This window comes from Odocoileus virginianus, chromosome 2 (assembly GCF_023699985.2).
Source record: "Odocoileus virginianus isolate 20LAN1187 ecotype Illinois chromosome 2, Ovbor_1.2, whole genome shotgun sequence".
Taxonomy (NCBI): Eukaryota; Metazoa; Chordata; class Mammalia; order Artiodactyla; family Cervidae; genus Odocoileus; species Odocoileus virginianus.
The window spans coordinates 96484363-96508881 of record NC_069675.1 but is presented as its reverse complement, the minus strand read 5'-3'; the positions used below and the strand labels follow the sequence as shown (position 1 = coordinate 96508881).

The 24519-nt window shown below is 43.2% G+C and overlaps 1 protein-coding gene across 4 annotated transcripts in view; it reads right to left on the bottom strand.

The window, feature by feature from the left end:
- The window catches only part of NUP214 (nucleoporin 214), an 85328-nt gene extending 62634 nt beyond the window's left edge, over window positions 1-22694 (bottom strand). For 3 of the 4 annotated variants that reach the window (XM_020875551.2, XM_020875552.2, XM_070454765.1), the window contains exons 1-14: window positions 22517-22694; window positions 19930-20125; window positions 19149-19300; window positions 17591-17789; window positions 16631-16701; window positions 16056-16119; window positions 15297-15400; window positions 13992-14098; window positions 13313-13379; window positions 10938-11064; window positions 8852-9013; window positions 4734-5193; window positions 3639-3811; window positions 2223-2317 (exon numbers count right to left, since the gene is read on the bottom strand). In XM_020875551.2, coding sequence (XP_020731210.2) covers window positions 2223-2317; window positions 3639-3811; window positions 4734-5193; window positions 8852-9013; window positions 10938-11064; window positions 13313-13379; window positions 13992-14098; window positions 15297-15400; window positions 16056-16119; window positions 16631-16701; window positions 17591-17789; window positions 19149-19300; window positions 19930-20125; window positions 22517-22561 — 2022 coding nt within the window. In that variant the 5' untranslated portion in view covers window positions 22562-22694. The remainder of the gene's footprint in view (window positions 1-2222; window positions 2318-3638; window positions 3812-4733; window positions 5194-8851; window positions 9014-10937; window positions 11065-13312; window positions 13380-13991; window positions 14099-15296; window positions 15401-16055; window positions 16120-16630; window positions 16702-17590; window positions 17790-19148; window positions 19301-19929; window positions 20126-22516) is intronic. The other variant, XM_020875553.2, reaches the window with a different exon arrangement.
- Between the last annotated feature and the right edge of the window lie 1825 nt (window positions 22695-24519).

The window sequence follows — 24519 nt, the reverse complement described above, 5'->3', positions numbered from 1 at the left end:
AAAGCTGGCAAGACCTCTGCTAGTATGGACCTGGACAGGAGCTATTACAGAGAGGAATCCAGATGACTTCCAGATCGGGGGCTGGAGCAAACTGCCAGGTTAGTCTGCTTTTTGAGATGGGGCTACCAGAACAGGGACAGGTTCCTGGAAGACAGAGATCAAGAATTCTGCTTTGGGACTTCCCTGGTGGTCCAGTGGTTAAGACTTTGTGCTCCCAATGCAGGGGGCCTGGGTTTGATCCCTAGTCAGAGAGTTAGATCCCATAAGACCCAACTTAAGAGTTCATATGCTACAACTAAGACCCAGCACAACCAAATAAATAAATAATGGAAAAAAGAAAAAAAGAATTCTGCTTGAGAGGACCGTCAGGTGATTTGCTACCTACACCAATGAACATATAGAAGAGTTTTTAGACTGCATAAGCATTCAGTAGAACAGTGGCACTGATAAATGCCATGCGTCACGTATTATGCCAAAAGCTCCGGCTGTAAGCTGGGCATTTACTGTGAAGCCTGTAGAGGTATGTGCTGGGGCAGGGAGGGCAGCAGACTGGGAGAGACAGAAGAACAAGACACGGCTCCTGCTCTGAGGGCACTCAAGTAATCAAGCAGGAAATGGACAAACAATTTTCTTTCTTTTTTTTTTTTTTTTAGTTCTACCACTTTATTGCTACCAACCCATCTCCCTCCACCCTCGTGCATACATGCTCAGTCATGTAATCCCATGGACTTCAGCCCGCCAGGTTCCTCTGTCCATGGACTTTTCCAGGCAAGAATACTGGAGTGGGTTGCCATTTCCTTCTCCAAAAAAATTTTCTTTAAACTATAAAAATAAACTCAGATGATAGACTATAGATCTAATATTATAAGCAAAATAACAAAACTTTTAGGAAAATATCTTTTTGACCTTGGAACAGGAACTTATTTTCAAACAACACAAAAAGAACTCATCTTAAAAAAATAATTAAATTACATTAAAATTAAGAACTTTTCATCAAAAGACACCTGAAGGGAAGGTAAAGGCAATTCGGAGAGTGAGAAAGTATTTGCATTACATGCATGTGTTTACACATGTATATGCATATCCAATAAGGAATGAATACTTACAAGTCAATAAGAGAAAAACAACCCATTGGAAAAATAGGTAAAAGACTTGTACAGACACCATAGAAAAGAAGATAGTCAGATGAAAAAAATTCAATTTTACTAGTCATCAGGGAAATATTAATTAAAACCATAAAATACAACAACAATAAAAATGTAAACTACCAAGACTAGTGAGGATGTGCAGCTGAACTCAAATATGCTTGATGGGAATGTACTAAGAAGGAATATATGCATACTCTATGACCTAACAATTCCACTCCTAGAAATGCATACACATATTCACCCAAAGATGTCAACTGGAGTGGTCATAACAACCTGATTCACAATGACTTCAACATGGAAACTACTCAAATGTCCGTCAAGGGTGGGATGAAACTTGTAGTGATAGTCGCCAGTGAATTCCAGACAGCAATGATGATATGGAAAAATCTCACAGACATAACACTGAGCAAAACAGCCAGATACAAGAATGTACACTGTGTCATTCCATTTTACAGAAGGTACTCACAGGCGAAACTAAGCTATGCTATTAGAAATCATGATAGTGAGAACCCTTTGGCAGGGGTAGTGTTTAGAAGGGCTCACAGGAGGGGGACTCTGGGACCCCAGTATGGTCTGTTTCTTGTTCTGGGTGTTGGTTACCTAGGTGTACTCAGCTGGTGACAATTCACCCAGGTGGATATGTGTCCTCCTTCCCCCTATGTGTACTCTATGTTAGTAAAAAATTAAATTAAATAAACCAAGTCATAATGGAAAGGCAGAAAAAAAGAGGGCAGTGGGAGATTTCTTGATTACTTTGGGAATGACAGAAAAAAATCAGGTGCTATACTATAGTCTTCAGACATGAATAGGATTCCACAAATGGAACACAGCATGGATAAGCTCAGGAATCAGCAGAGAAAACAACCCTAAGATTCTAGGGTTGTGTTAAATGGCTTTTATGAGCAAACATTACAAACATTCATAGCTCTCACTTCGGTACTTCCTATCACATAGTCCGAAATACTTTTTCAAAGGTGTGAATTCTAAAACCCCACAAAAAACTCCCTTTATAAACATGTATGTTTGGGGCAGTAAATTAATAAACACAGTATTGCAGGCTGAGTTTAAACATACCTGAGGAGAGCCTGACTTAGTCACTGGAGGGGTTATCCGAGGTGATTTCTGGACCATTGAGGGCACCGGATTTGGACTGCCCTGAGCAGCTCGCCCTGTAAGAACAAGAAGTCAGTCAAAATAAACAGTATTCGTTCCCATTATTTTTCCACCATGAGTATCCTTTCCTTAAATCTAATAAAATAAGTTTTTCACTGTCCCTGGCCCCCATTTATGATCTTGGTTATCAAAAGAGATATCCACAGTTTCCAAATACCTAAAAAACACATATAACATTGTAAAACAGGAAGCTCCCTTGTAAAGCAGGGAAAACTGGAATGTTTCTGATAATAGGTATGTGCACTGGTGTTGCAGACCCAGGAGGCTGTCCACTCAGCCCATCCCTAATCCTCAAGAGGCGCCTGATGACCTCTGGGAATTGGGGACAAAGTTTAAAGACCATGAGAACAACAATTCCCATCACCTAGGAAGAACTCACAGGGCCTTCGGGACCCTCCTAGAATCCTCTAGGACAAGTCTGTTGCACATGAGAATCACCTAGGAGCTTTTAAAAAACAAATACACCAAAAACTTGTACCCAAGCCTCATCTCCAGAGAACCTGATTAAGCAGTGAGGGAGGGGACTCCCCCAGTGGGTCGAGAGTACAACCCAACGATCCAGGAGCCACCAAACTGTTAAGAATTAAATAACGCCAATGGCGGTAGGGAGATGTGGGTGGTGAGCAGCAGACAGGGAGAAAGTGTACATGCGATGTGGTACATTTCTTCTACCCTAAACTGTAAAGAGATGTGAAAAGACGAACGGCTTGTTAATTTTTAGGTCAGGTTAATTCTTTTAAAAAAAGAAAAAGAAATCCAAGATCACCAAACTATAAATTCATATTTAAAAAAGAAAGACATAGAGGAAGTAGATCATGTTGACTTTCAGGGAAAGGAATGGTATTCAGTTTATAATATGCAGCCTTTCCGAGGTTTGAAAGAAAAAAAAGACAGGCTGGGTACAATTGCTCATGGAGCTGTATAACGCACTTCAACTTGGATATAACCACTATCACAAAATCTGCTTATGGTAGGGCTGAGTGTGAAAATCCAGTACAGTCACCAAAGGAAATAAGCAGAAAGCCACTGCAGGTTCCTTATCATCTATGTGCCTTCAAGACTTGCCTAGTGACTGACCTCCACGGAGGGCAAGCTCTGCGTGAAGATAAATGCCCCACAAAACAGAGACAAGCACTGAAGCCATTACGAATCTTTCCAAATCGGAGTACAAAAGCCATTGGACTTCAGTGTGAGTTACAGGAAGCAAGAAAAAGGAATCCAGTCCAGCTATGTTGGCTAGGATTTTTAAATAACTTAGAGAAATGCTAATCTGGGAATTTGGGACTGAGCTTTGAAGCTGTTTGCCTAAAATCATACCCGATGCCGACGGAGTGGCTGACTTGGATGACAAGGAACTGGATGACGCCGAGAGGGGCGCGGGGTGGCCGACAGGTCCAGAGGAAGCCGGCCTGGAGGCCGAGGAGAAGGGCGGCATCGCGGGTGTGCTCTGCGAGTGGTGAACAGGAGCCGAGGCGGCTGCAGCCGTGAACCTGAAAATGGCAGCCCAAGCGGATCAGAAGAGCCTGCTGCTGTGGGACTCTTCTCAACAGTCACGAGTGATCATCAAAAGGTAACTTCCTAGACTCTTCTGCCTTAAGGAAGTGCAAATGTTTAGCTATTTCTTACAAAAGGTGAAGGCTCCATGGAAACATTAATCATCTGCTTATTTGAAATGAAAATATCAAATACATATTTAACATGATGACAAAACTAAGTTTATCATGATGTAAAACATTTACTGTCTATCCTATCAGGCTGAGTGAAAAAAGAAGGTGGGACTCAATTGGACTGCGGAGAGTTTAGTACCCTCCCTTTGTCAAGGAAATTTCTGAGGACTCGTGGGATGATCATCTCTGGGGAAGGAGAATGGAAGATGAGAGCAGGTCACTATCTCTGGGATGCTGACGGTCTATTAGGAAGGGGAAGTAAGTTTCACCTACAAGATCAAATGTCTGTAAACAATATAACTATACAGCATCAGATACTAGTGAAATAAATCATGGTGTTACACAATGGAATACTAGGCAACCTTCAGAATGAAGCAGCTGCATGACAATTTAATATCAACAATGACAGCAGCTGGCATCCCCTCCACATTCCCAAGTAACAAGGGAAAATACAGAAGAGTGGAGGGGGAAGTTGGTAGTATTTACACTCAATGGCAATTATGCAAAAGGTTACAAAGTATAAGGGATACTTCTCTCAAGAGGCTTATATTCTGGTGGTGAGAACAAAACAAGCAGGTACAGAAGTGAAAAAATAAGATACACGTAGGACTTCCCTGGTGGTCCAGTGGTTAAGAATCTGCCTTCCAACGCGGGGAACCTAGATCCCTGGTCAGGGAACTAGGATCCCACATGTAAGTGAAAAACCAGCGATATTTCTACCTGTCAAACTTGAAGTGTTACTTACTTTTCGCTAAGGTTGACCTTGACTGCGGGAGCTGATGGTGGGAAGGTGGGCTTCATTCCCACGTTTGGAGCTGACACACTTGGCACTGGTGTGCTTTCCAGGGTAGGCTTAAAACCCGACGATCCAAAGGAGAACGAAGCAGCTGAGGGAGCCATGGGAGAGGCCACAGGCGTGGGCGCCAGCGAGGCTTGAGGAGGAGGAGCAAAAGAGAAGGGCGATGCACCAGAGGCCAGGGCCGCTTTGGCACCGCCAGAGCCACTGGGACTCGGAGGAGCCTCCCCAGGGACAGAACCAGAGGACTTCACGGATGGAGAACCAAAGGAGAACACAGCAGAAGGCAAAGAGAAGGGGGAGGCGGGGGCAGCCTGTGATGAAGGCAGAACAGAGGCAGGAGCTGCGGCGGCTGGCACGTCAAGCTTCTGCGGGGCCTGAGGGGAGGTGGGGGTGGTAGGAATACTTCCTGCAATGAAACACAGGGAGGAGAAAGGAAGAGACAAGTTAACGCCATGACAGTGGAGGTCCACATCACAGAAAGCAAGTGGAAAAGGGCTGGTGGGAGAATGAAGCCAGAGAGAATTGGTCCTCATTCCAAAAGGAGTGGGGAGAAGAACTGAGAGCTGATGTTGAACTCTCCATAGCAAACATTCCATATGGCAAGGTATCTAAAACTTTGAAGGAAAAAGAAAATACAGAAAGACATTAGACTAACAGGACTTCATAAACACCGACTTGAGTAATAAAGAAAAAACACACTTCTCGATGTCACAGTGAAAAGTAAGTCACTTAGCAATATTTTATTATCAGGAAAAAACTTGAACTCAGACCTATGCCTCTTAATAGTCACTAAAACAACTCCAGTTTAATCAAAGATATATCTCCTTTGTTTTGAGATATACAAAAGGATATATATAACTATATCTCAAAACAAAGGCGGCAAAAAGTGAATTAAGTCCAAGTGCCTAACAACCTGATAAACCTAAAAGTGACCCCCAAAATCACAAAAGGTAAAGATTTGACTAAGTACAAAAACAGGCATACAACCAAAAGGTATACTGAAAAAAAAATCTGCAGATGACAAGTAATATGTTTTATTTTTTAAATAAAAATTGATATTTTTAAAAACTTTTTGAGGAGTTCTTTGATGGTCCAGTTGTTAAGTCTGCCTGCCAGTGCTGGGCAAATGGGTTCCATCCCTAGTCTGGGAGGATTCCACACTCCTTGGGGCAACTAACCCCATGCACCACAACTACTGAAGCCCTGGTGCCCTACAGTCTGGGCTCCACAACAAAAGAAGTCACCACAATGAGAAGTCTGTGCACCGTGTAACTAAAGAGCAGCCCCCGCTTACCACAACTGGAAAAAACCCCACGCAGCAATGCAGCCCTGGATCAGGCAAAAATTAATCACTATGAAAAAACAAAAATAGAAAAGCAACAACAAAAATCTGGGGGACTTAAAATTTTTCATTTATTTATTTCTTAAATTTTTTGGCCATGCCTCGAAGCATGTGAGATCTTAGTTCCCTCACCAGGGATTGAACCCACACCTCCTGTATTGGAAGCACAGAGTCCCAACCATTGGAATACCAGGGAAGTCCTGAGACTTTAACAGATAAATTCTGGGAATCTAATTCACAGGAAGAAAACATATACATTCTCTCTAGTCAAAGAAACAAAAATGAGGCATACTTTGGTTCTCTAAATTATCAAAAGATAAATACATATAACCCTCTGGGTATGAAAGGGTAAAATAAATCTGAAACTTTTTGTTACCAGGTACCTAATTTAGCAATCTTCGAGAAAACATTTTAGTATTAAGTCTCAAAAAAATCATAAAAAATGGACCTTGTAATCCCAATTCTAAGAATAATGCCTATGAAATAACTTAAAAAATGAAAAAGATATTTAATACAACCCAATGGTAAAATATATTCAACAGAATATTAAACATCCTTAAATAAATCATAAGAATTGCATAAGAACCTGGAAAACACTTAAAATTTAAATAAAAGAACTGCATATCAACTATGTATATAATATGATCACAACTATGAAGAAAGATGTTTATGAAAAAACACTGGAAGAGAATACCATAAAAGGCAAGTTTAAAATTTTTTCTATTTTCCAAACTTTCTATAAACAAGCTAATTCTCTAAATTCTCCAAAATTATTCTCCAAATAACTAAGAAAGCAGTATTTTTCAATCAAAACATATATAGAGCTTCATTCTTTCAAACTGTCAGAGATGATAGTTTATCCTCACTGTATCTAAAAGAATGAAATACCTAGGATACAACCATGAAAATGCTGAGCTTCCCAGGTGGCGCTAGTGGTAAGGAATCCACTGCCAATGCAGGAGACAAAAGAGATGCGGGTTTGATTCCTGGGTTGGGAAAGACCCCCTGCAGGAGGGCAGAGCAACCCACTCCAGTATTCTTGCCTGGAGCATCCCCAAGGACAGAGAAGCCTGGTGGGCTACAGTCTATAGGGTCTCAAAGAGTCGGACATGACTGAAGTGATTTAGCACATAAAAATGCCACTTTCTGAAAATAGAGAACCCCAAGTAAATGTTCACTTCTTTGAAAGTATAAAATACATCTATTAATACTTCCTGGGGCTTTCCTGGTGGTTCAGTGGTAAAGAACCCTCCTTGCAATGCAGGGGTGCAGGTTCAATCCCTGATTGGGGAACTAAGATCTCATATACTACAGAGTAACTAAGCCTGTGTGTCTCAACTGGAGAGACCGTAGGCTGCAACAGAAGATTTCACATGCCAAAATAAAGAGCTGATGCAGTCAAATAAGCAAGGAAAAAAAAAAAAAGGAAAGAAAAAGAAACAAACATCATTCCCCAGGCTCCTGACTTCACAGGGCATACTGCTTATTATATATGGACCCAGAAACTGGGTATAGGGAGTTCAGGGGACTCAGGACCACTTAAATGGAAGGAAACCACTCAAGAGTACACACTGTGGTGAGGAGATTTTCCAACATAACAGCACTGACAGTCCATGCAAGGCACCTAGTATATTACTTGGGGTCACACTGACAGCTGACAGGAGCCCAAGTATCCAAGAGGCACTATTTACGATGTACAATTCACTCTGCACTGGGAGGCAGTGTGCTAAGACACCCTTAAGTGTTCTCAACCATACCCAAACCCACTGGTCCACATGCTTCTTACCAGATATAGAACTGGTTACACTATGAGCTTTAAAAACTGTATTAGAAGAGAAAAAGCTTACTAGTTATATACTCACAGAATTCAAAAAGAGAAATACTAGTGAAATTCCAAAATATGAAACAACGCCCTTCTAAAAACATTTGTTTTGTTCTCACAGGTCACTGTCATTGAGAAAATGCTGAAAATGCAGACTGGCATTTATATGTATGCATTTATTGACATAAAGAATATGTACCCAAATGTTGACTGGCTATTGCTTGATGACTAATGGGCTCTAAAGTGCTTTTTTCTTTTTCAATTTTCCTTCAATAAGCATGTATTACTTAAGTGATACCTTGGGGGGGGGGGGGGGGGGGCGTGTGCGGGGGGAGGAACTGAAGAAAATTAAATACAAAGATAAAAGAAAATTTCCATGTTCTCACCACCCAGCAGTGGTCACTATCTACATTTTAGTATCTTACAAGTCATTTTTTAATGTATATATTTTTCTCATAAAAAAAGGGATCGTAGTACTCTTTTGTGGCATGTTCTGCCCTTTCCCTGTTAATAAATATAACATTTTTAACTGTTACATGGCATTTCACTGTATGGATGTACAGTCACTTAACCAGTTTCTCACATTAAGCATGTTGGGTTTCAGATCATATAATATGGGGTCTTACAACAGGGTATTGTCAGTAAATTACCTAACAGGATCCATCAGGTTGAGCTTCCTTTTTCTCTAAAGTAAAGGTTGACGAATAAAGCTTGGGGGTGAGACAGCAAGTATGTGCATGTGTTCAAGGTGAAGACTGGTCCTGCCTTGAAGAGACAGACTGGCTGACAGTGATAACACTTTGCAACCTCACAGCATTCGTCCCAGCAGACACTTCTGTTCGAGCCTGCAGGACCCCCTCTCGGCCACAACCAGGGTGGGGGGGCAGTGGAGGCACACACCTGATGACTTGGGTTGCCGCTCTCCTTCCAGTGAGAGCCGCTCTGGTGTCCTGAGGAGGGACCTTACACCAGGATTTTGATTGATCATGTAAAAAGGACAAAGCACACCATCTGTTGAAAGTAACATAAGCACTGGAGCAGGTGGAAGAGTCTTCTCCTCATCTGTTAAAAAAGAAAACCAAGGTAATAGAAGAGCCAAGACAATGGAAGGGCCCAGGCGCGGGAGGTGAAGACAGCCTGAAGTGCAAGGGGTTTCACTGGACTCATCTGTATACAAGCTGCAGTTGGTTCGCTCTGATTTGGACCTAAACAGCGTTTATGAACCGGCTCTTTAAAGCAGAGCTGTGATCAGACGGCCAGTGTACTGCCAGCTGCACACAGAAACACCAGCAGTTGCGTAATGGCTCTGATTCTCCCAAAGCTCTGATTTTTACGTGTGTCCCAGTGTCAGGGAGACAGGCGCAGCATTCTCCCAACCAATACAGGAGTCTCAGGAAAAATGACAGAGACTCTTGGGGAAATCACACTGAAGGACACAGAAAAGTGAGTCCAATTACTTTATAGTCCTTCACAGTTGAATGATAAGCATGTATTTTGTCAATTAAGTCTTTGTGAGAATCAAAAGTAACTGAGCGAATCAGACCAAACAACCTGGTCAGGAAAAGGACAAGGAACTCAGTGGTGCCTGACGCGGATACCTCTCTAAAATGAGGCACATAGTATATGCCTTTTTAAAAAAAAAAAATATATATATATATACAGTCCCAGTTTTATTCATATAAAACTGACAAATAAAAATTGCTATGTACTTAAGATGTATATAACATGATTTGAAGGACACACATACTGTGAAATGGCTACCACAGTCAAGCTAATAAACACATTGATCAGCTCATGTAGTTACCATTTTGAGTGTGTGGTGAAAACTTTTTAAAAAGTTTTTATTGGAGCATAGTTCATTTATAACATTGCATTAGTTTCTGCTGTATGGCAAAGTGAATCAGTCATATACACACTACACACACACACACACACACACACACACACACACACACACGCATATACACACATCCACTTTTTTAGATCGTTTTCCCATTTCGTCATTATAGAGTATTGAGCAGAGTTCCCTATGCTGGTAATTAGTAATGTCGAGCACCTTTTCATATACGTTGGCCATCTGTATGCTTTCTTTGGAAAAATGTCTATTCAGGTCCTCTGCCCATTTCCTAATCAGGTTATTTATTTTGTTTTGCTATTGAATTGCATGGGTTCCTTATATATTTTGGGTATTAACCCCTTATCAGATATATGCTTTGTAAATTTTTTTTCCATTCCATCCTGCTGCCTTTTCACTATATTGTCTCCTTGGCTCTTTTTTTTGTTTAATTCTCTTAATTTTTAATACAATTTTTAAAGGTTACACTCCATTTAGTTATTACCAGACACTGGCTACGTACACTTGCTCCCTGTAGTCTGCCTCACACCCAACAGTTTGTACCGCCTACTCCTCCACTCCTGCAGTGCTCCTCCCCACGTGCCTCTCCCCACTCGTACCCACTAGCTTGTTCTCTAGATTTGTCAGAAAGAATACGTCTTTTCTCACTTTCACATTTCATGGGACTGCAGCCCCGCCAAGACGCAGCAGGGGAAAAGACAGACTCAGAGCACATGCTCGGGCCCCATTTGGAAGTCTGTGCTTGAGGCCTCCATTTTCTTATCCAAGCCACTGAACCAAGTATTGGGATACACCACCTGCCAGGGAGGCCCTGGGAAACTGGAAGGGGCAAAGAAACAGGCGATGCAGTCGGTGTTCTGTACTTTAGCCATATTCTTACAGACACAGGCACCTGATACACAGACACACAGAGTATGTGACCTTGGTCAATGAATATCCACTCAGATCAGATGAGTGTGGTACAGTGCACTCTGTACATCTCACTCTTCACATAGAGACATGTTACGACAAGCGGAAAGCGCATGGCAGAGCAAGTTCTATCGTGAAAACGTAGAGCTGGATTTGAATACTAACCATGATGGGAAGAAGACTATTTCTGCATGTAGCTTAGCTATGTCAGACTATACTTACTGATGGTGATTTCCACTTGGTTAGTGTAATCTATGGCAACTCCCATGGGCAAGGAATCATCACTCTTGTCTGTCACAGGCAGTTCAGCTCGACTAGAATCCTCCAACAGCCAAGATTCCCAATTATTCTGGAAAAAAGAACAAGTAGAAGATACCATGTTGGTTAGAGCTTTCTCCAGCACTGTTCAAATAGGAGAGGAGAAAAAGGGAACTCACTTGGTTTAGTATTGCATTCTCTGGGACTCTAAAATCTGGAAACATAGTCTAAAAGCTATGAACCACCCAGGAAGCAAGGGGTTCCTTTTCCAAGTCTTTCTATCTGTTGCTGGTGTACAAAGCTCCTGTCTGGTGAACAAATATCACTGTCACGAACGTTCTCTGACATGTCTTCCACCACATCCAAGCGGACTCCTAACACAGTGGGACCATCTAATGGCTGCGTGGAGTCAGTCAGCAGCTTCCCTGAGGAACCTGGGTTGGGCCCAGGAGCGCCAGGCGACAATGGCTGCGGGGGTGAGCACACAGCCTGGGAAGCTGACAGGCGCCCTGCGCTCACCTGACCACAGACAGAAGGTGGCCTCAGCTCTTGCCTTCCTAGTTCTCAGAGTACTTCCTCACACTGGTCAACTTTCCTGCCACTGGATTCCTTGAGAAACCACCACATCTTTCCAACAAACTCCCCTCTGGCTCACGTTTGCTAGAGTGGGATCCATGCCCTACAACAAAATGACTCCTGGTTTTTAAAAATCACGGACATTTTGTCTAACTTTCAATGCTGACCAAAACTGGGCAGCATGAATCAAAGAAGGAATAATGATCAATGAGAAACAGAAAAACAAAAAAACTGTTCAGGAAAGAAAACATAATCATGGTCCAAGCCTTAGGCATGAAGTGAACAGTCACATTCACAATAACGTTAGTAAACAAAACGGGTTCCAACTTTGAAAAACAATTGGCAATGTAACAACAATACACAAAACAAAGAAGGCTTGCTAATCACTATAGGGCAAAATACAACCAATATCAGCTTTGATTTTGTGGAATATGAGACGCAGGTCACAAAAGCTTAAAGGTGGGAGTCTCAAGGCAAAGGTGGGTACTGAGATGGTACAGCTCAGTAGATCATAAGAGATGGTACATGGTAAAAGCATAAGAATTGAAAGTAAAAAATGATCACTTGAAGTTCAAAGATAAAAAGTAGAAGAGACTAAAACAGTGCTTTAATAATATTGAAAGGAAGGACGGGGGAGTCTGAAGGCCACATGTGAGCTAAATCTTCATTTGCCATAATGGCCAATAATTTAAAGTTAACAATCAATAACTAGTGATGCAATAAGAGTATTATTTTGGGATAAGGAGGTAACCATTAAGAGAGAGAGACCACAAGTTAAAAGTGGTCTCTTTTAGAGATCAGGACAGACCAGGACAGAATAGGATTTTTCACGTATAAGCCCTTTTCCACTACTTGACTTTTCAACCATGAACATAAATTACTTTGATAAAAAGTAAAAATCAAAGTGTTTTTTAATGTGTGAATACATAAAATACTTGTGCTATCAGGAGATTGTTACTGAAGTTAATCCAAGAGCAGCAACTCAAGAGTGCTGGACTCTGAGAGCTAAGCACTTATGGTGGGCCACCTTGCCACTCTGAGAAGGATGGATAAATGTTGACTGGTTGAAGAGGCATATGTACCTGTGCACTGGATGCACAGAACATTTTCAAATTCCAGGCAGACTTTTAAAAAAGAAAGTTTCCAGCTGAGGAGCTGGGTCTCCTGTGCAGTCACTCTGCACAATAAAGGTGGCGCACCATGACGACCACAGCCCGCTTCGGCCTGCGAGGAGCACAGAGCAGAAGCAGGGAGATGGGGGCTTGTCTACACAGATGCTTTCAGCTTTCTGGTGGTTTTCCAAACAGAAAGTATTTCTGAAGAGTCACAGTTTGGTTTGACTTGCATGCCTCTCTTCCATAGTCAAGAATGGGTTATAGTTAACTGAATAGAAGAGGCAGATTCAAGTAATAAGGGGAAAATAAAGACAGTTAAACAGAACAAAGCAGAAAAAGCCTCCTACACACCCAGGTACACTCCTATTGGAATACATTTGATTACGACTATGGTTATGATGTATTCATGGAGGGTGGAAACAAACAGAGGGCTTCAGGTAACACTGAAGGAACTGCTAAATTCAACACCCAAGTTTGTCCAACACAATATCCAAGCCATTTGGTCCACAGCTTTTTTAAGCTGTGCTCTCATCCAGAAACTCAATAAAAGGAGTGTGACATCATCTAAATCTTAACCTCACGGTTAAACCCCTCCAAAATCTCTCTCAGAACATCATCACATAAAAGTGACAAAAGAGAAATGTTTACCTGGCTGCTTTGTCTCGCGAGGATGCTAACTTCTGTGGAAGCTGCGGATGCTGCCAGCACTAAATCCCTTCAAAGAATAAAACCAGAAGGCCATTAAATTCAAATGGCAACAGCTGTAGCTTGACTTGAGTCAGTGGTGACACCTACAAAGCTTCCCTCTAGATGTCAAGGAGAAAGGCAAGCTTTTCCACCTCGTTGAAGGTAAGATTTTGGACGTAAAGCTTTACTTTTTAGTCCATAGGTCAGAGGCCTGGAGACTCAGCCAACTGTCTCCTAACTTAACACAAAGGAGAGACACTACAGAATCAATTCAGATCCCAATAAATATACCACCCTGTGGAGAGAACAACCTAACTAAAGGAAGAGGTTTGTTTCAAGTAATCCATCTTTCAACGGGACACTTCAGCTCATAGGGCAACTTTTAATGTGTTCCTTAAATAGCTGTATTTTCTTAAGTCATCAGTGGAGTTATTGAGAAAATGGGGTTAAGTTTAGCGTGTATTTGAGCTATATAATTCAAGACTGGGGAAACAGATGTAGTAGTCAGAAAAGCATTATCCAACATGAGCTGAGCATATGTTTAGGGCACCTCCAACCTCTATTCCCCTCTCTGACAGAGAGGAGACAGAACAAGCAGGACCAAGCGACTCAGGTGTGCCCTCCCTGGTCCACAGCTCACCACTCTTCAATGTAGCTGAGGTAGTAATGATGCTGCCTCTCGGTACAGCTGCCGTAACAGGGCTCCATGAAGTTCACAAACACCTCAGGGTGCTTTTCCTCTTTTTTCTACATTGAACATAATGAGAAAAAAAAAAATCTCATGGGTGATTTTTCTTTAATTCTACAAAGTTAAGAATCTCAAAAGATAAAATCCTTTAAGTTTTATGAGAAAATATACTCAAAAAAAAAAAAAAAGAAAATACACAGAGACACCATAAAGACAACACTGAGCAATACAAAGAATGGAAACACTGACCAAACTGAATTCAAACTTGTCTGTCACTTCAGCATGGATAAATTACTCAACTTCTCTGATAATGTTTTCTCCTATGTATGATGGACCTACACCTAAAGGAAATCAATCCTGAATATTCATTGGAGGGACTGATGCTGAAGTTGAAGCTCCAATACTCTGGCCAACTGATGCCAAGAGCCAACTCACTAGAAAAGACCCTCATGGTGGGAAAGATCGAAGGCAGGAGAAGGGGACATCAGAGGGTTAGATGGTTGGATGGCATCACCGACTCAACGGACATGAATTTGAGCAAGCTCCAGGAGACGGTGAAGGACAGGGAAGCCTGGCGTGCTGCAGTCCAAGCAGTCGCAGAGTCAGAGACGACTCAGAGACTGAACAGCAACAACAGATGATGGACCTAAAAAATCTACATCCAAGGCTGTTTTAAGTGAGATATGAAAGGATATGTAGAAAGTTTCTAATCTAGTACACGGAACATAAATGGTACTCAGCAAAGCTAGTGTTAATATTATCCCTGGGAACAGAAAATCTTAATCTTGAAATAAGGCATCTTAACAAACTTATTTTTAAAATTTGATATTGTCAGGAACCCAAATGAGTTAATAAAAACGAGGCACTTTTTTCTCATATCAGATTGGCAAAGATTAAAAATGGTACCACTGCATATTGACACACTTTGTTGTTCAGTTGCTGAGTAAGTGAATGAATTTTGAAAATCAAGGTATTTTCTTGCTTTTCTAAAATGTCTTCATCAGATTAACACCTATCACAACTCACAGTTTGCAACGTAAAGTTTTAGGATTTTTTCACCATGTGACTCAACAATAGATTGTGTTCTAAGTGGACACCACCATGCTGGTCCTCAGGCCGCTAGTGCAGCATTAAAATCTCACACCTCAAGTGGTACCACTGCCAGTAAGGAAAGGAGGGTGAAGCCTAGAGCCTCTAACTTTATTAGAAGACTTCCACAGTTCTCAAATAATCAAGACACCCCTTTCACACACGTACCGGGAGCAGAGCCATCACCACATCTGGAGCTGTTTCCAAGGTCCCATCCGCCGCGGCATACACTATCGTGAATTCGTATGTACCGATCCACAGAACGTCCAGAACTGAAAGACACACATCCTAATAAACCACCTTTGTGCTTGGAATAACCCCTGTACATTATAAAATTATCAGCTCATAGATAAACAAATATCCAACTACTATAACTTTTAAAAAGGTCCAGACTTCACTAAATATAATTCACGAAGACTCAAAAAGCCCAAATTCACTCCAGAGTGGTATTTTCCCCCCAGGAGATGATAATCAAGGCAAATAATCAAGAATTCTAATTAAAATATATATATATATATATATATATATATATATATATATCAGGATCCATTTAATGTCATTTACCAAGTGACACAGGTATCTACCAGAGAATTACTGCTCTAGTGACTTAACTGTGTGTGTATGCTGTGCTCGGTCATGTAGTCGTGTTCACCTCTGCCACCCACGGACTGTAACCCACCAGGCTCCTCTGTCCATGGCATTTCCCAGGCAAGGAGGCTGGAGTGGGTTGCCACTTCCTTCTCCAGGAGATCTTCCCATCCCAGGGACTGAGACCTAATTAGCTAACTGAAATAACAACAGTTTTCACACAGGAGGCACCACCACTTTCCTGAGCCGGTATGCAGGCACCTCACATGGTCTACCATTTCTGCACTACAGACGATGCCTCATTAGACGTTAGCCTAGTAAGAAAAGCAGATGTGTTACCTCTGACGGGATGATCTGCCTCATAAAATGGAGGACAAGGAATTACTTTTTTTTCCTGCAAAGTCTGAAAGAGATTTGAAAAAAACAGTGTCAAACAAAACAATCCCCAGACCACAAATCCAACAACTGTATTATCGCTTTACAGGCTAATGCCCTAAAAGAACATGTACCAAATTTCATGTAATGACTTTTGGTGATGATAAAGAAGAAACAGAACATCAAACCTATTCCACCCATTCACCACTCTGTACCCTGCAGAGAACAGGGGGAATACACATCATCACAGGCCTTGGCACTGCCCACGAGCCTCTCCTTCTCTTCAGGTCTGATCAGACATACACGGATTCTCTGCCAATTTATACTGAAGAGTATTCATGAATGTTATCTCTGGAAGACCACAGGGAAAGGATGATAGAGTGGACACGTGACAACTCCTTCCTGCATTCTCTTGTGTACAGATTTGTTGCAATGAACATAAATTATATTTTAATAGAAAAAAACAGCAAAGATACTCCCAAATCAAGCCCAGAACAGTTATTTGATAAAAATGCTCTGAAGCCCAAGGCAAGACTTACAGGAAGATACTGGACAACAGTTCCATTCTGCTTCCCCACAGCCAGCTGCTTTCCTTTGGGGCTCCAGCACACTGGGTAAAGAAGAGAATGCTACCAATTAAAAACAGAAGAAAATGGAGCAAACCAGGAAATATGTACCAAAACAGCCATGTAATCACCACTTCAGGCTTCACTGGCGGCTTAGCACTAAAAGATCCACCTGCCAATACAGGAGATGTAGGTTTGATCCCTGGGTCAGGAAGATCTCTTGGAGAGGGAAATGGCAACCCACTCTAGTATTCTTGCCTGGGAAATCCCATGGACAGAGGAGCCTGGCATGCTGCAATCCATGGGGTCACAAGAGTCCAACATGACTTAGAGACTAAATGACAACAATTACCACTTTGTGTTCCTCTTTCTGTCAGTCCATGGAAGACTGTGGGATCATCCTTACTTGGTAAAGCGAAAAAAGAAACATCATGTCGATGACACAAACTGTGATTTATTACTGGGCCATTGAATCAGTTGCTAAAAATGCTTTTTCAATGGAGTATTGCCCAGAAAGCTGTAAAGTACAGAAAACTCCAGTCTTTAGATAAATCAAGGAGGATAGAAAAGGTTTTCAAATATCAAGAAATCTTTCTCTTGCTTCTATTGGATATTTTCTAATATTTTCCCCCTAAGGTACAAATGACTGTTTCAGAGTCTGATCTTTTAGGTCAAAATAATTATTTAAACAACACAGTTCTAAACCAAACATTTCTATACCCAAACATTTCTCCAGAAAACCCAAGCACATCGAAGGTAAATCATGTGTGCTATTTGGATTCAAGGACAGTAACTACAGAAATAAAACGCACACTCTCCACTTCTACCAAAAAACCAGGATGACAAAGAGCCCCATTTGCTTTTTTCCTCAGAGATTAATTTTTAAACAGACAACCATTACCATGTTACAGGGTAACAGACTTTAGCACTCACCAGATGTCACTCCTACTGTGGGAGGAAGGGTCGCACACACTTTCACTGTCTCTGTGACCTGCAGGACTGCAATGCTGCCATCGGCCACACAAACTGCCACCATGGTGGAGACTGCAGGGTTCCACTTCATGTCGATCACTGAGCCTCCCGCGTCTTTCAAGAGCTTATGATACGCAAATGGGCGTTTCTGCTGTTTAGCCTTTTTAAAACAAATGCCCAGAGGCAAAAATAGATAGATAAATACAGAGACTTTCAATGGTCCAAGAAAATCACTGAATATGCAAGTTTTCTCAAATTACAGTTCGCTTTTCCCCATGACCATGAAAAAAAAACTGTAGCTCGATACAACAGTCTATTTGTTACAGACAATTTTAACATAATTTTGAAAATGGCCATCAATTATTGTAGCATACTCAGAGGGACTCTCAACACGGAATACACAAATGCAAAACGATAAAGAGCAGATACAAAATAAAAACTGAGACTCTGCTTCTTAACAGTGCTGGGCCCTTGAATTTTAGAGAGTGCTCATCTTAAAATACTGCGCTTATTTTAATTGGTATGCAGAAGCCCCAGCAGCCTTCAAAATTCCAAAATAGCCTCAGTGAAAGATTTGTTGTAGAAGGCTAAGGAAAGATTAATGATATAAAAGGTGCTTCAATATGTATGGTTGAGTCCCTTCACTGTTCACCTGAAACTATCACAACATTGCTAATCAGCTATATCCCAAAACAAAATTAAATGTTTAATTAAAAAATTTAAAAAAAAGAGAGAGATCACCTGAGACCAGATTAAAGATGTGCAGGCCCTTTAACACTATAATCTTCTATCAGCAACCCCACCGTTGAACCATTGCTACAAAACTCCTCATCAAAGCCTCAGGTTGAGACACGGTTTTTCAGGGGCATGAGCCTGCTGCATCCCCCTTTCCCCAGGAAAGGAATAAAGCTATTCCTTTCTACTTAAAAAAAAAAAAGTGCCTCAAACAAATAAAATCCCCAAGTACTGTTGGACTCTTGGATGGTTACTTGAACTCTGGGCCTGTCTCTCCATCTCTGAGATGAAGACCATAATACCAAGTGTACAAGGCTAGTATAGAGCCAAGAGGGGCAGGCATGAATGAAAACAAGGCATGCAAAGCACTAGCCAGGGCCTGGCACGCAGGCAATATAAACACTCGATCTTACTGCCTATTACCACTACTAAGCAGCCTGGAATGGAAGAACGCTGCAGTAGGAGGCCAGAAACCTAGCATGCAGGAACTTCTGACACTGTCTACTAACTGTGGCCTCAGGCAAGTCACTTAGGGACCCCTGGGCCCTGGCTGTCTCAAGTGTAAATGAGAAATGGCAGCACCCTGGGGCAGATGGTGTTACAAAATAATTTCCTGAAGTCCCAATTATCTCAAAGATCTTGATTAATGATTCTATAATTAAGGACCTCTTAAAAACCGTAATTCAAATCTAGAAAAAGAACTCAAAGGTCAACCAGGAACTTCTGGGTTATGATTCAATACCAGGCGCTCTTCTTAGGTCCCTAGAGTTTGCCAGCAGCTTACCTCATTCGAGAATGTGCGAACATCAAAAAAAGCAATAATGGAACCATATTCACTGGACATCATGCACACGGACAGTGTGAGGTTATCGCAGCTCAGGGCCAGGTGATGTATTGGGAATTTCATAGGAACCAGCAAGCTCTGAACTTTATCAACTGAAAACAAAAAAACACAGAGCAGAAGATGGAATGTTCGAAGCAAAAGCCACAAACTCTCTCTATTCAGGTCTATGTGAAATCATTTTTGCATCTACATAAACATACACACACATACCCCGACACCAAGTTGTGCAGAAGAACTGCAGCTTTCTTATAGATGGCTAATGCTTCACTGAGTATTGTAGGGACTCTCCCTCATACGGCCTGGGGAAACCAACTGTGGCTAGAGCCCTGGTTGAAAATAGTACTGTACCATATTTTTGCAACAATGCTCCAAACATTCCCATTTGTTTGGATGATGCTGTTGTGACAACTAAAAGGCCATGCAGCAAAATTCTTCTCCTAGAGAGCCAGAATCCAAGTTGAACTGAACAAAAATAAAATGTGTGGAACAATGGTAAGCCGTTCTTCCCTCTGGGTTCAGAGGAACAAGTCACCCGAAGAGAAATACAAAGGACCAGAGAGAATACCCAGGAAGGCTTGCCATCCAGCACTTCCTCTTCTTGGGGATCAACCTCAGGACTAACAGTAGTTTTACTTTTACTATGTAAAACTTGGGAAGCAAATGACACTAGCACTTCACTGTGCTCCTCTCTCTATCATGCAACATAAACCAAGTAACTTACCTATCTTATTAGGATCATCTCCCGGTTTATTCTGAATAAGAAGATTTTTAGTAGAAAAAACGTGCAACCCATTGGCTCCACCAGCGAAGACCAGGCCGTATTTGTTGGACACAGAAAGCAGACTTGAGCGTTCCTTGGGCAACTCCTCAGGAGAATCAAAGATTCTCACTTTCTTCAGTGCTCTAAACTGAAAATCCTATGGTGCAGGGTCAAAACAAGATCATTTCAGGGAAAACAGGACATTAGATTACCCGTCATATTCTGGTACAGAAAAATATATATTACCCTGAGAGTAAGGACTGTGTGGCGGGTTTGATCCCTGGGTGGGGCAGATCCCCTGGAGGAGGCAATGCCAATTCACTCCAATATTCTTGCAAGGAAGATTCTATGGAAAGAGGAGCCTGGTGGGCTACAGTCCATGGACTTGCAAGTGCTGGATGCAACTGAGCATGCACACATTAAGTTGTACTATACATATTTTTTCCCCTTCAATTCTAAACCTATCTTTAAATCAAGGTTTTAGTGAAAAGAATGTAAATCTCCTTTTGCTTACACTCTAAAAGACATAAAAACCAAAGACAGCCTTTCTCAGCCTTCATTTGTGTACCTTTATGTTGTTTCCTATGGCTTCCCTTGTGGCTTAGGTGATAAAGAATCCGCCTGCAATATGGGAGACCTGGGTTCGATCTCCGGGTTGGAAAGATCCCCTGGAGAAGGGACAGGCTACCCACTCCAGTATTCTGGCCTGGAGAATTCCATGGACTATATAGTCCTTAGGGTCACAAAGAGTCGGACATGACTGAGCACCTTTCACTACACTACACTACATGGTGTTTTCTACAGGATCCCCACATACTAATTTCCTTGGATGTGATGTTTAAACATATTTAGTAAAAGATTAATTGAAATAATCTTCTTAATTCCAACTGCGTATGGTGATCAGAAATTCACACGGCTTTCCAGGTGAGACCATAGTTCAGCTCAGTTCAGTCGCTCAGTCGTGTCTGACTGTTTGTGATCTCATGGACTACAGCATGCCAGGCTTCCCTGTCCATCACCAACTCCCGGAGCTTGCTCAAACTCATGTCCATTGAATCAGTGATGTCATCCAACCATCTCATCCTCTGTCGCCCCCTTTTCCTCCTGCCCTCAGTCTTTCCCAGCATCAGGGTCTTTTCCAATGAGTCAGTCGCATCAAGTGGCCAAAGTATTGGAGCTTCAGCTTCAACGTCAGTTCTTCCAATAAATGTTCAGGACTGATTTCCCTTAGGATTGACTGGTTTGATCTCCTTCCTGTCCAAGATACTCTCAAGAGTCTTCTCCAGCACCATAAAGTTTTCAGTTTTTTGTTAATTCTCATCCTGATAACTTCTGGGTGTTGGTAATCAGAAACTCAATGGGAGACCACCATTTTCTGTGTCTGTGGTTCTAAGACCTTTTTATCCTTCTGCCCCCAACCTACATGAAGAACAGGGCACACTCTCATTGGGTTGGTCACCCTTGGCAGAGACTCTCAAGAAGAGACTTCTACTCTTAACACGGTATGGATTACTATACTACTTCCTAATGCATTTCGGTGAGTCGTTGTCCAAATGCCTAAAATCTTCCCATGACTTATTAATATTTCCTGTCTATGGACATGAGTGTGAGCAAGCTCTGGGAGTTGGTGATGGACAGGGAAGCCTGGCAGTGCTGCAGTCCATGGGGTCGAAGAGTTGGACATGCTCGAGTGACTGAACTGAGCTGAGATTTGGATCATCTCGTCCTCTCGTTTCCTGACTTCAAGAGGATTTCCAGTATCAAAAACGGTCTCCAGTTCTAGTTAATTAAAGGACTTGTGGGCTTCCCTGGTAGCTCAGACAGTAAAGAATCTGCCTTCAAGGTGGCAAACATGGGTTCAATTCGTGAGTCAGGAAGATCCCTTGGAGGAGGGCTTGGCAACCCACTCCAGTATTCTTGGCTGAGAAATCCCATGGACAGGGGAATCCCGGGGGGCTACAGTCCATGGGGTCCCAAGGAGTCGGAAACGACTAAACACAACAAAAACACAACAAAAACTCCTGTAGGATAAGGGATGATCCCTGCTCTGCGCTAGGCAAGCCTGCGTTACAGGCTTGAACTAGTTCAGCGACAGAGGAGAGAGAATATTTAAAACTGCTCACAACAACCTAGATTTCAGTCCGCCTGTCAAAGGCGGCTTTGGGTAAGTTACTTTCCGAGCCTCTATTTGCTCCTTTGCATTAACAAGTACTTCCTAGGGCCGCTATGATAGTTACCAGTGCCTGGTATGCAAGTAAACGCTCAATAAACAACAGTTATTCCCATACTCCGACGACCACATTAAAGCAACTACGATAACTCCGGAGGCTCGCACAAGACCAACAGGGAACGCGGAAAGTACATTCCACCGGGCTTTCACGCCGGCTGCACAGCAGAGCGCTCCAGGACGCGGTAACGAGAATTTGCATCTCCACACACCGTTCACTCAGGAGACGGGGTAGCGGACACCCGGCGCTTCCCGGGTCAGGGAGGCGCCAAGGAAATACCAGGATTAAGAAAGGGTGGGAGGCCCTGGCCAACGCCTGACCTTCATCTCCCGCTCAGGGATCACGGCATCCATTTCGTCTCCCATCGCGCGGCCCTCAGTTGTGAAAGGAGCCACCACCGCTGCCGCCCGCGGCCTGGCCCACACAGCCCAGGTCTTTCCGAGGCCAACTTCCTCCCCTCAGAGCTTGCGACGAGCTGCACAACTCGCACTTCCGGCGCGCTTTTGGTGACGACACGCCTTTCGGTCCGCGGCGTGGCTGAGGAAGGCTGAGAGGACCCTCTGAAGTCGCGCGGCCGCCTCCTGACCACCGCCTCCCATTGGCCGGCTCGGAAGAGTAGGGGGCGTGGCCGGAAGAGTAGGGGGCGTGGCCTGGCAGTCACTGCGCCTGCGCCCGGCTGCTCCCGGGTGCCGCCGCTGTAGTCTGCAGGTGGCGTGGACTCGGCTGGTGTGGGTTTCCTTTAGTCGGTAGTGCAAGCGCGAGATGTCCACGCTCGTTTCGTTGAGGCTTCACAGTAATCTTTGGATGTAGGTGGTTGTTAATAGTTCCGATTTCAAAGATGTTAGGAACCTGACAGATATTTCCAAGGGGCAGCTCCTGAGAAAGGCCTTGGACGGGGTGTGGAAGAAAAAGATGGTCAGAAAGTTGATGGGACGGGGCCTCGCCCCTAGTGTTTCTGAAGGCTGAAAGGGGAGATTTTTTTTTTTTTTTCAATTAAAACTTTTTTATTTAAAAAAAATATATTTTAGTGCTATCAATATATACACCAAGTTGACTTCAAAAGTCTACACAGGCATATTTCCCATCAGCAAACTGGGAGTGATATGCTGATATGTCCTCTGTAACACTGAACAATAACATTTAAAAAATCTTTATCAATTAAAAAAAATTTCGATATTATCTCACAGTTTCTGTGGGTCAGAAATCTGGGTATGGCTTAATCAGATCCTCTGGTTCAAGGTTTCTTACAGACTGCAAGCAAAGTTCCAGCTGGACTGCAAAAGGATTCACTTCCAAGCTCACCCATATGATTGCTGGCAGGTCTCAGTTTCTCCTGGGCACTTGAACAGAGAGCCTCAGCTCCCTACTGGCACTGGCTGGTCCCAGCTCCTTGTCCTGTGGACCGCTCCAAAATGGCAGCTTGAAATGCGGGATACAGGGGTTCATTCTCTGGTCCGGGAACTAAGATCCCACATGGTGCAGAGCAACTAAGCCCGTGTGCCACAACTGTTGAAGCCTGCGCATTCTGGAAGCTTTCATGCTGCAACTACTGAGCCCATGTGCCATAACTAGTTGATGAGCTGGAAAATCCCATGGACGGAGGAGCCTGGTGGGCTGCAGTCCCTGGGGTCTCGAAGAGTTGGACACAACTGAGCGACTTCGCTTTCACTTTTCACTTTCATGCATTGGAGAAGGAAATGGCAACCACTCCAGTGTTCTTGCCTGGAGAATCCCAGGGACGGGGGAGCCTGGTGGGCTGCCGTCTGGTGGCCAATCGCAAGAACTCGCCCAAGACCTGGAACATGACCATTCTCTTGTACTCCATTTTCCAGGTTCGGGCGCCTGCAAGCTAGCGCTTTGGCTTAGGTTCTGGCTCCCCGTCTCCGGCCGGATCCAGTCAGCCCAGGCCAGCACACTGCGGGCTGAGGCCCCGCCCCTTCAGACCTGTCATCACAGAAGCCGCACGTGGCCGGGGTGGGCGCTCAGGCGACCTGCAGCCATCACTGTCTCCTCGGCCATCCACTGGGGCCACCGCCGCCAATCAAAACCAGAGGTTCCGGGCTGCAGCGCCAGCGCCGGGGTGAAGCCAGCCAGAAAAGGGGCGGGGGGAGGAGAGGCTCCGAGATGGGTGGGGGCTAGCAGTGGAAGCGAGCCTGGCACCGGTTCTGAAAGGGGAGATTAAAGGGCCCCAGCGATCAGCTTTGTTTACTCCTTTCAAGGTAGTCATTTCTGGAGCAAGAGCCAGTGAAAGTGAAAGTCTCTCAGTCGTGTTTGACTCTTTGCGAACCCATGGACTGTATGGTCCATGGAATTCTCCAGGCCA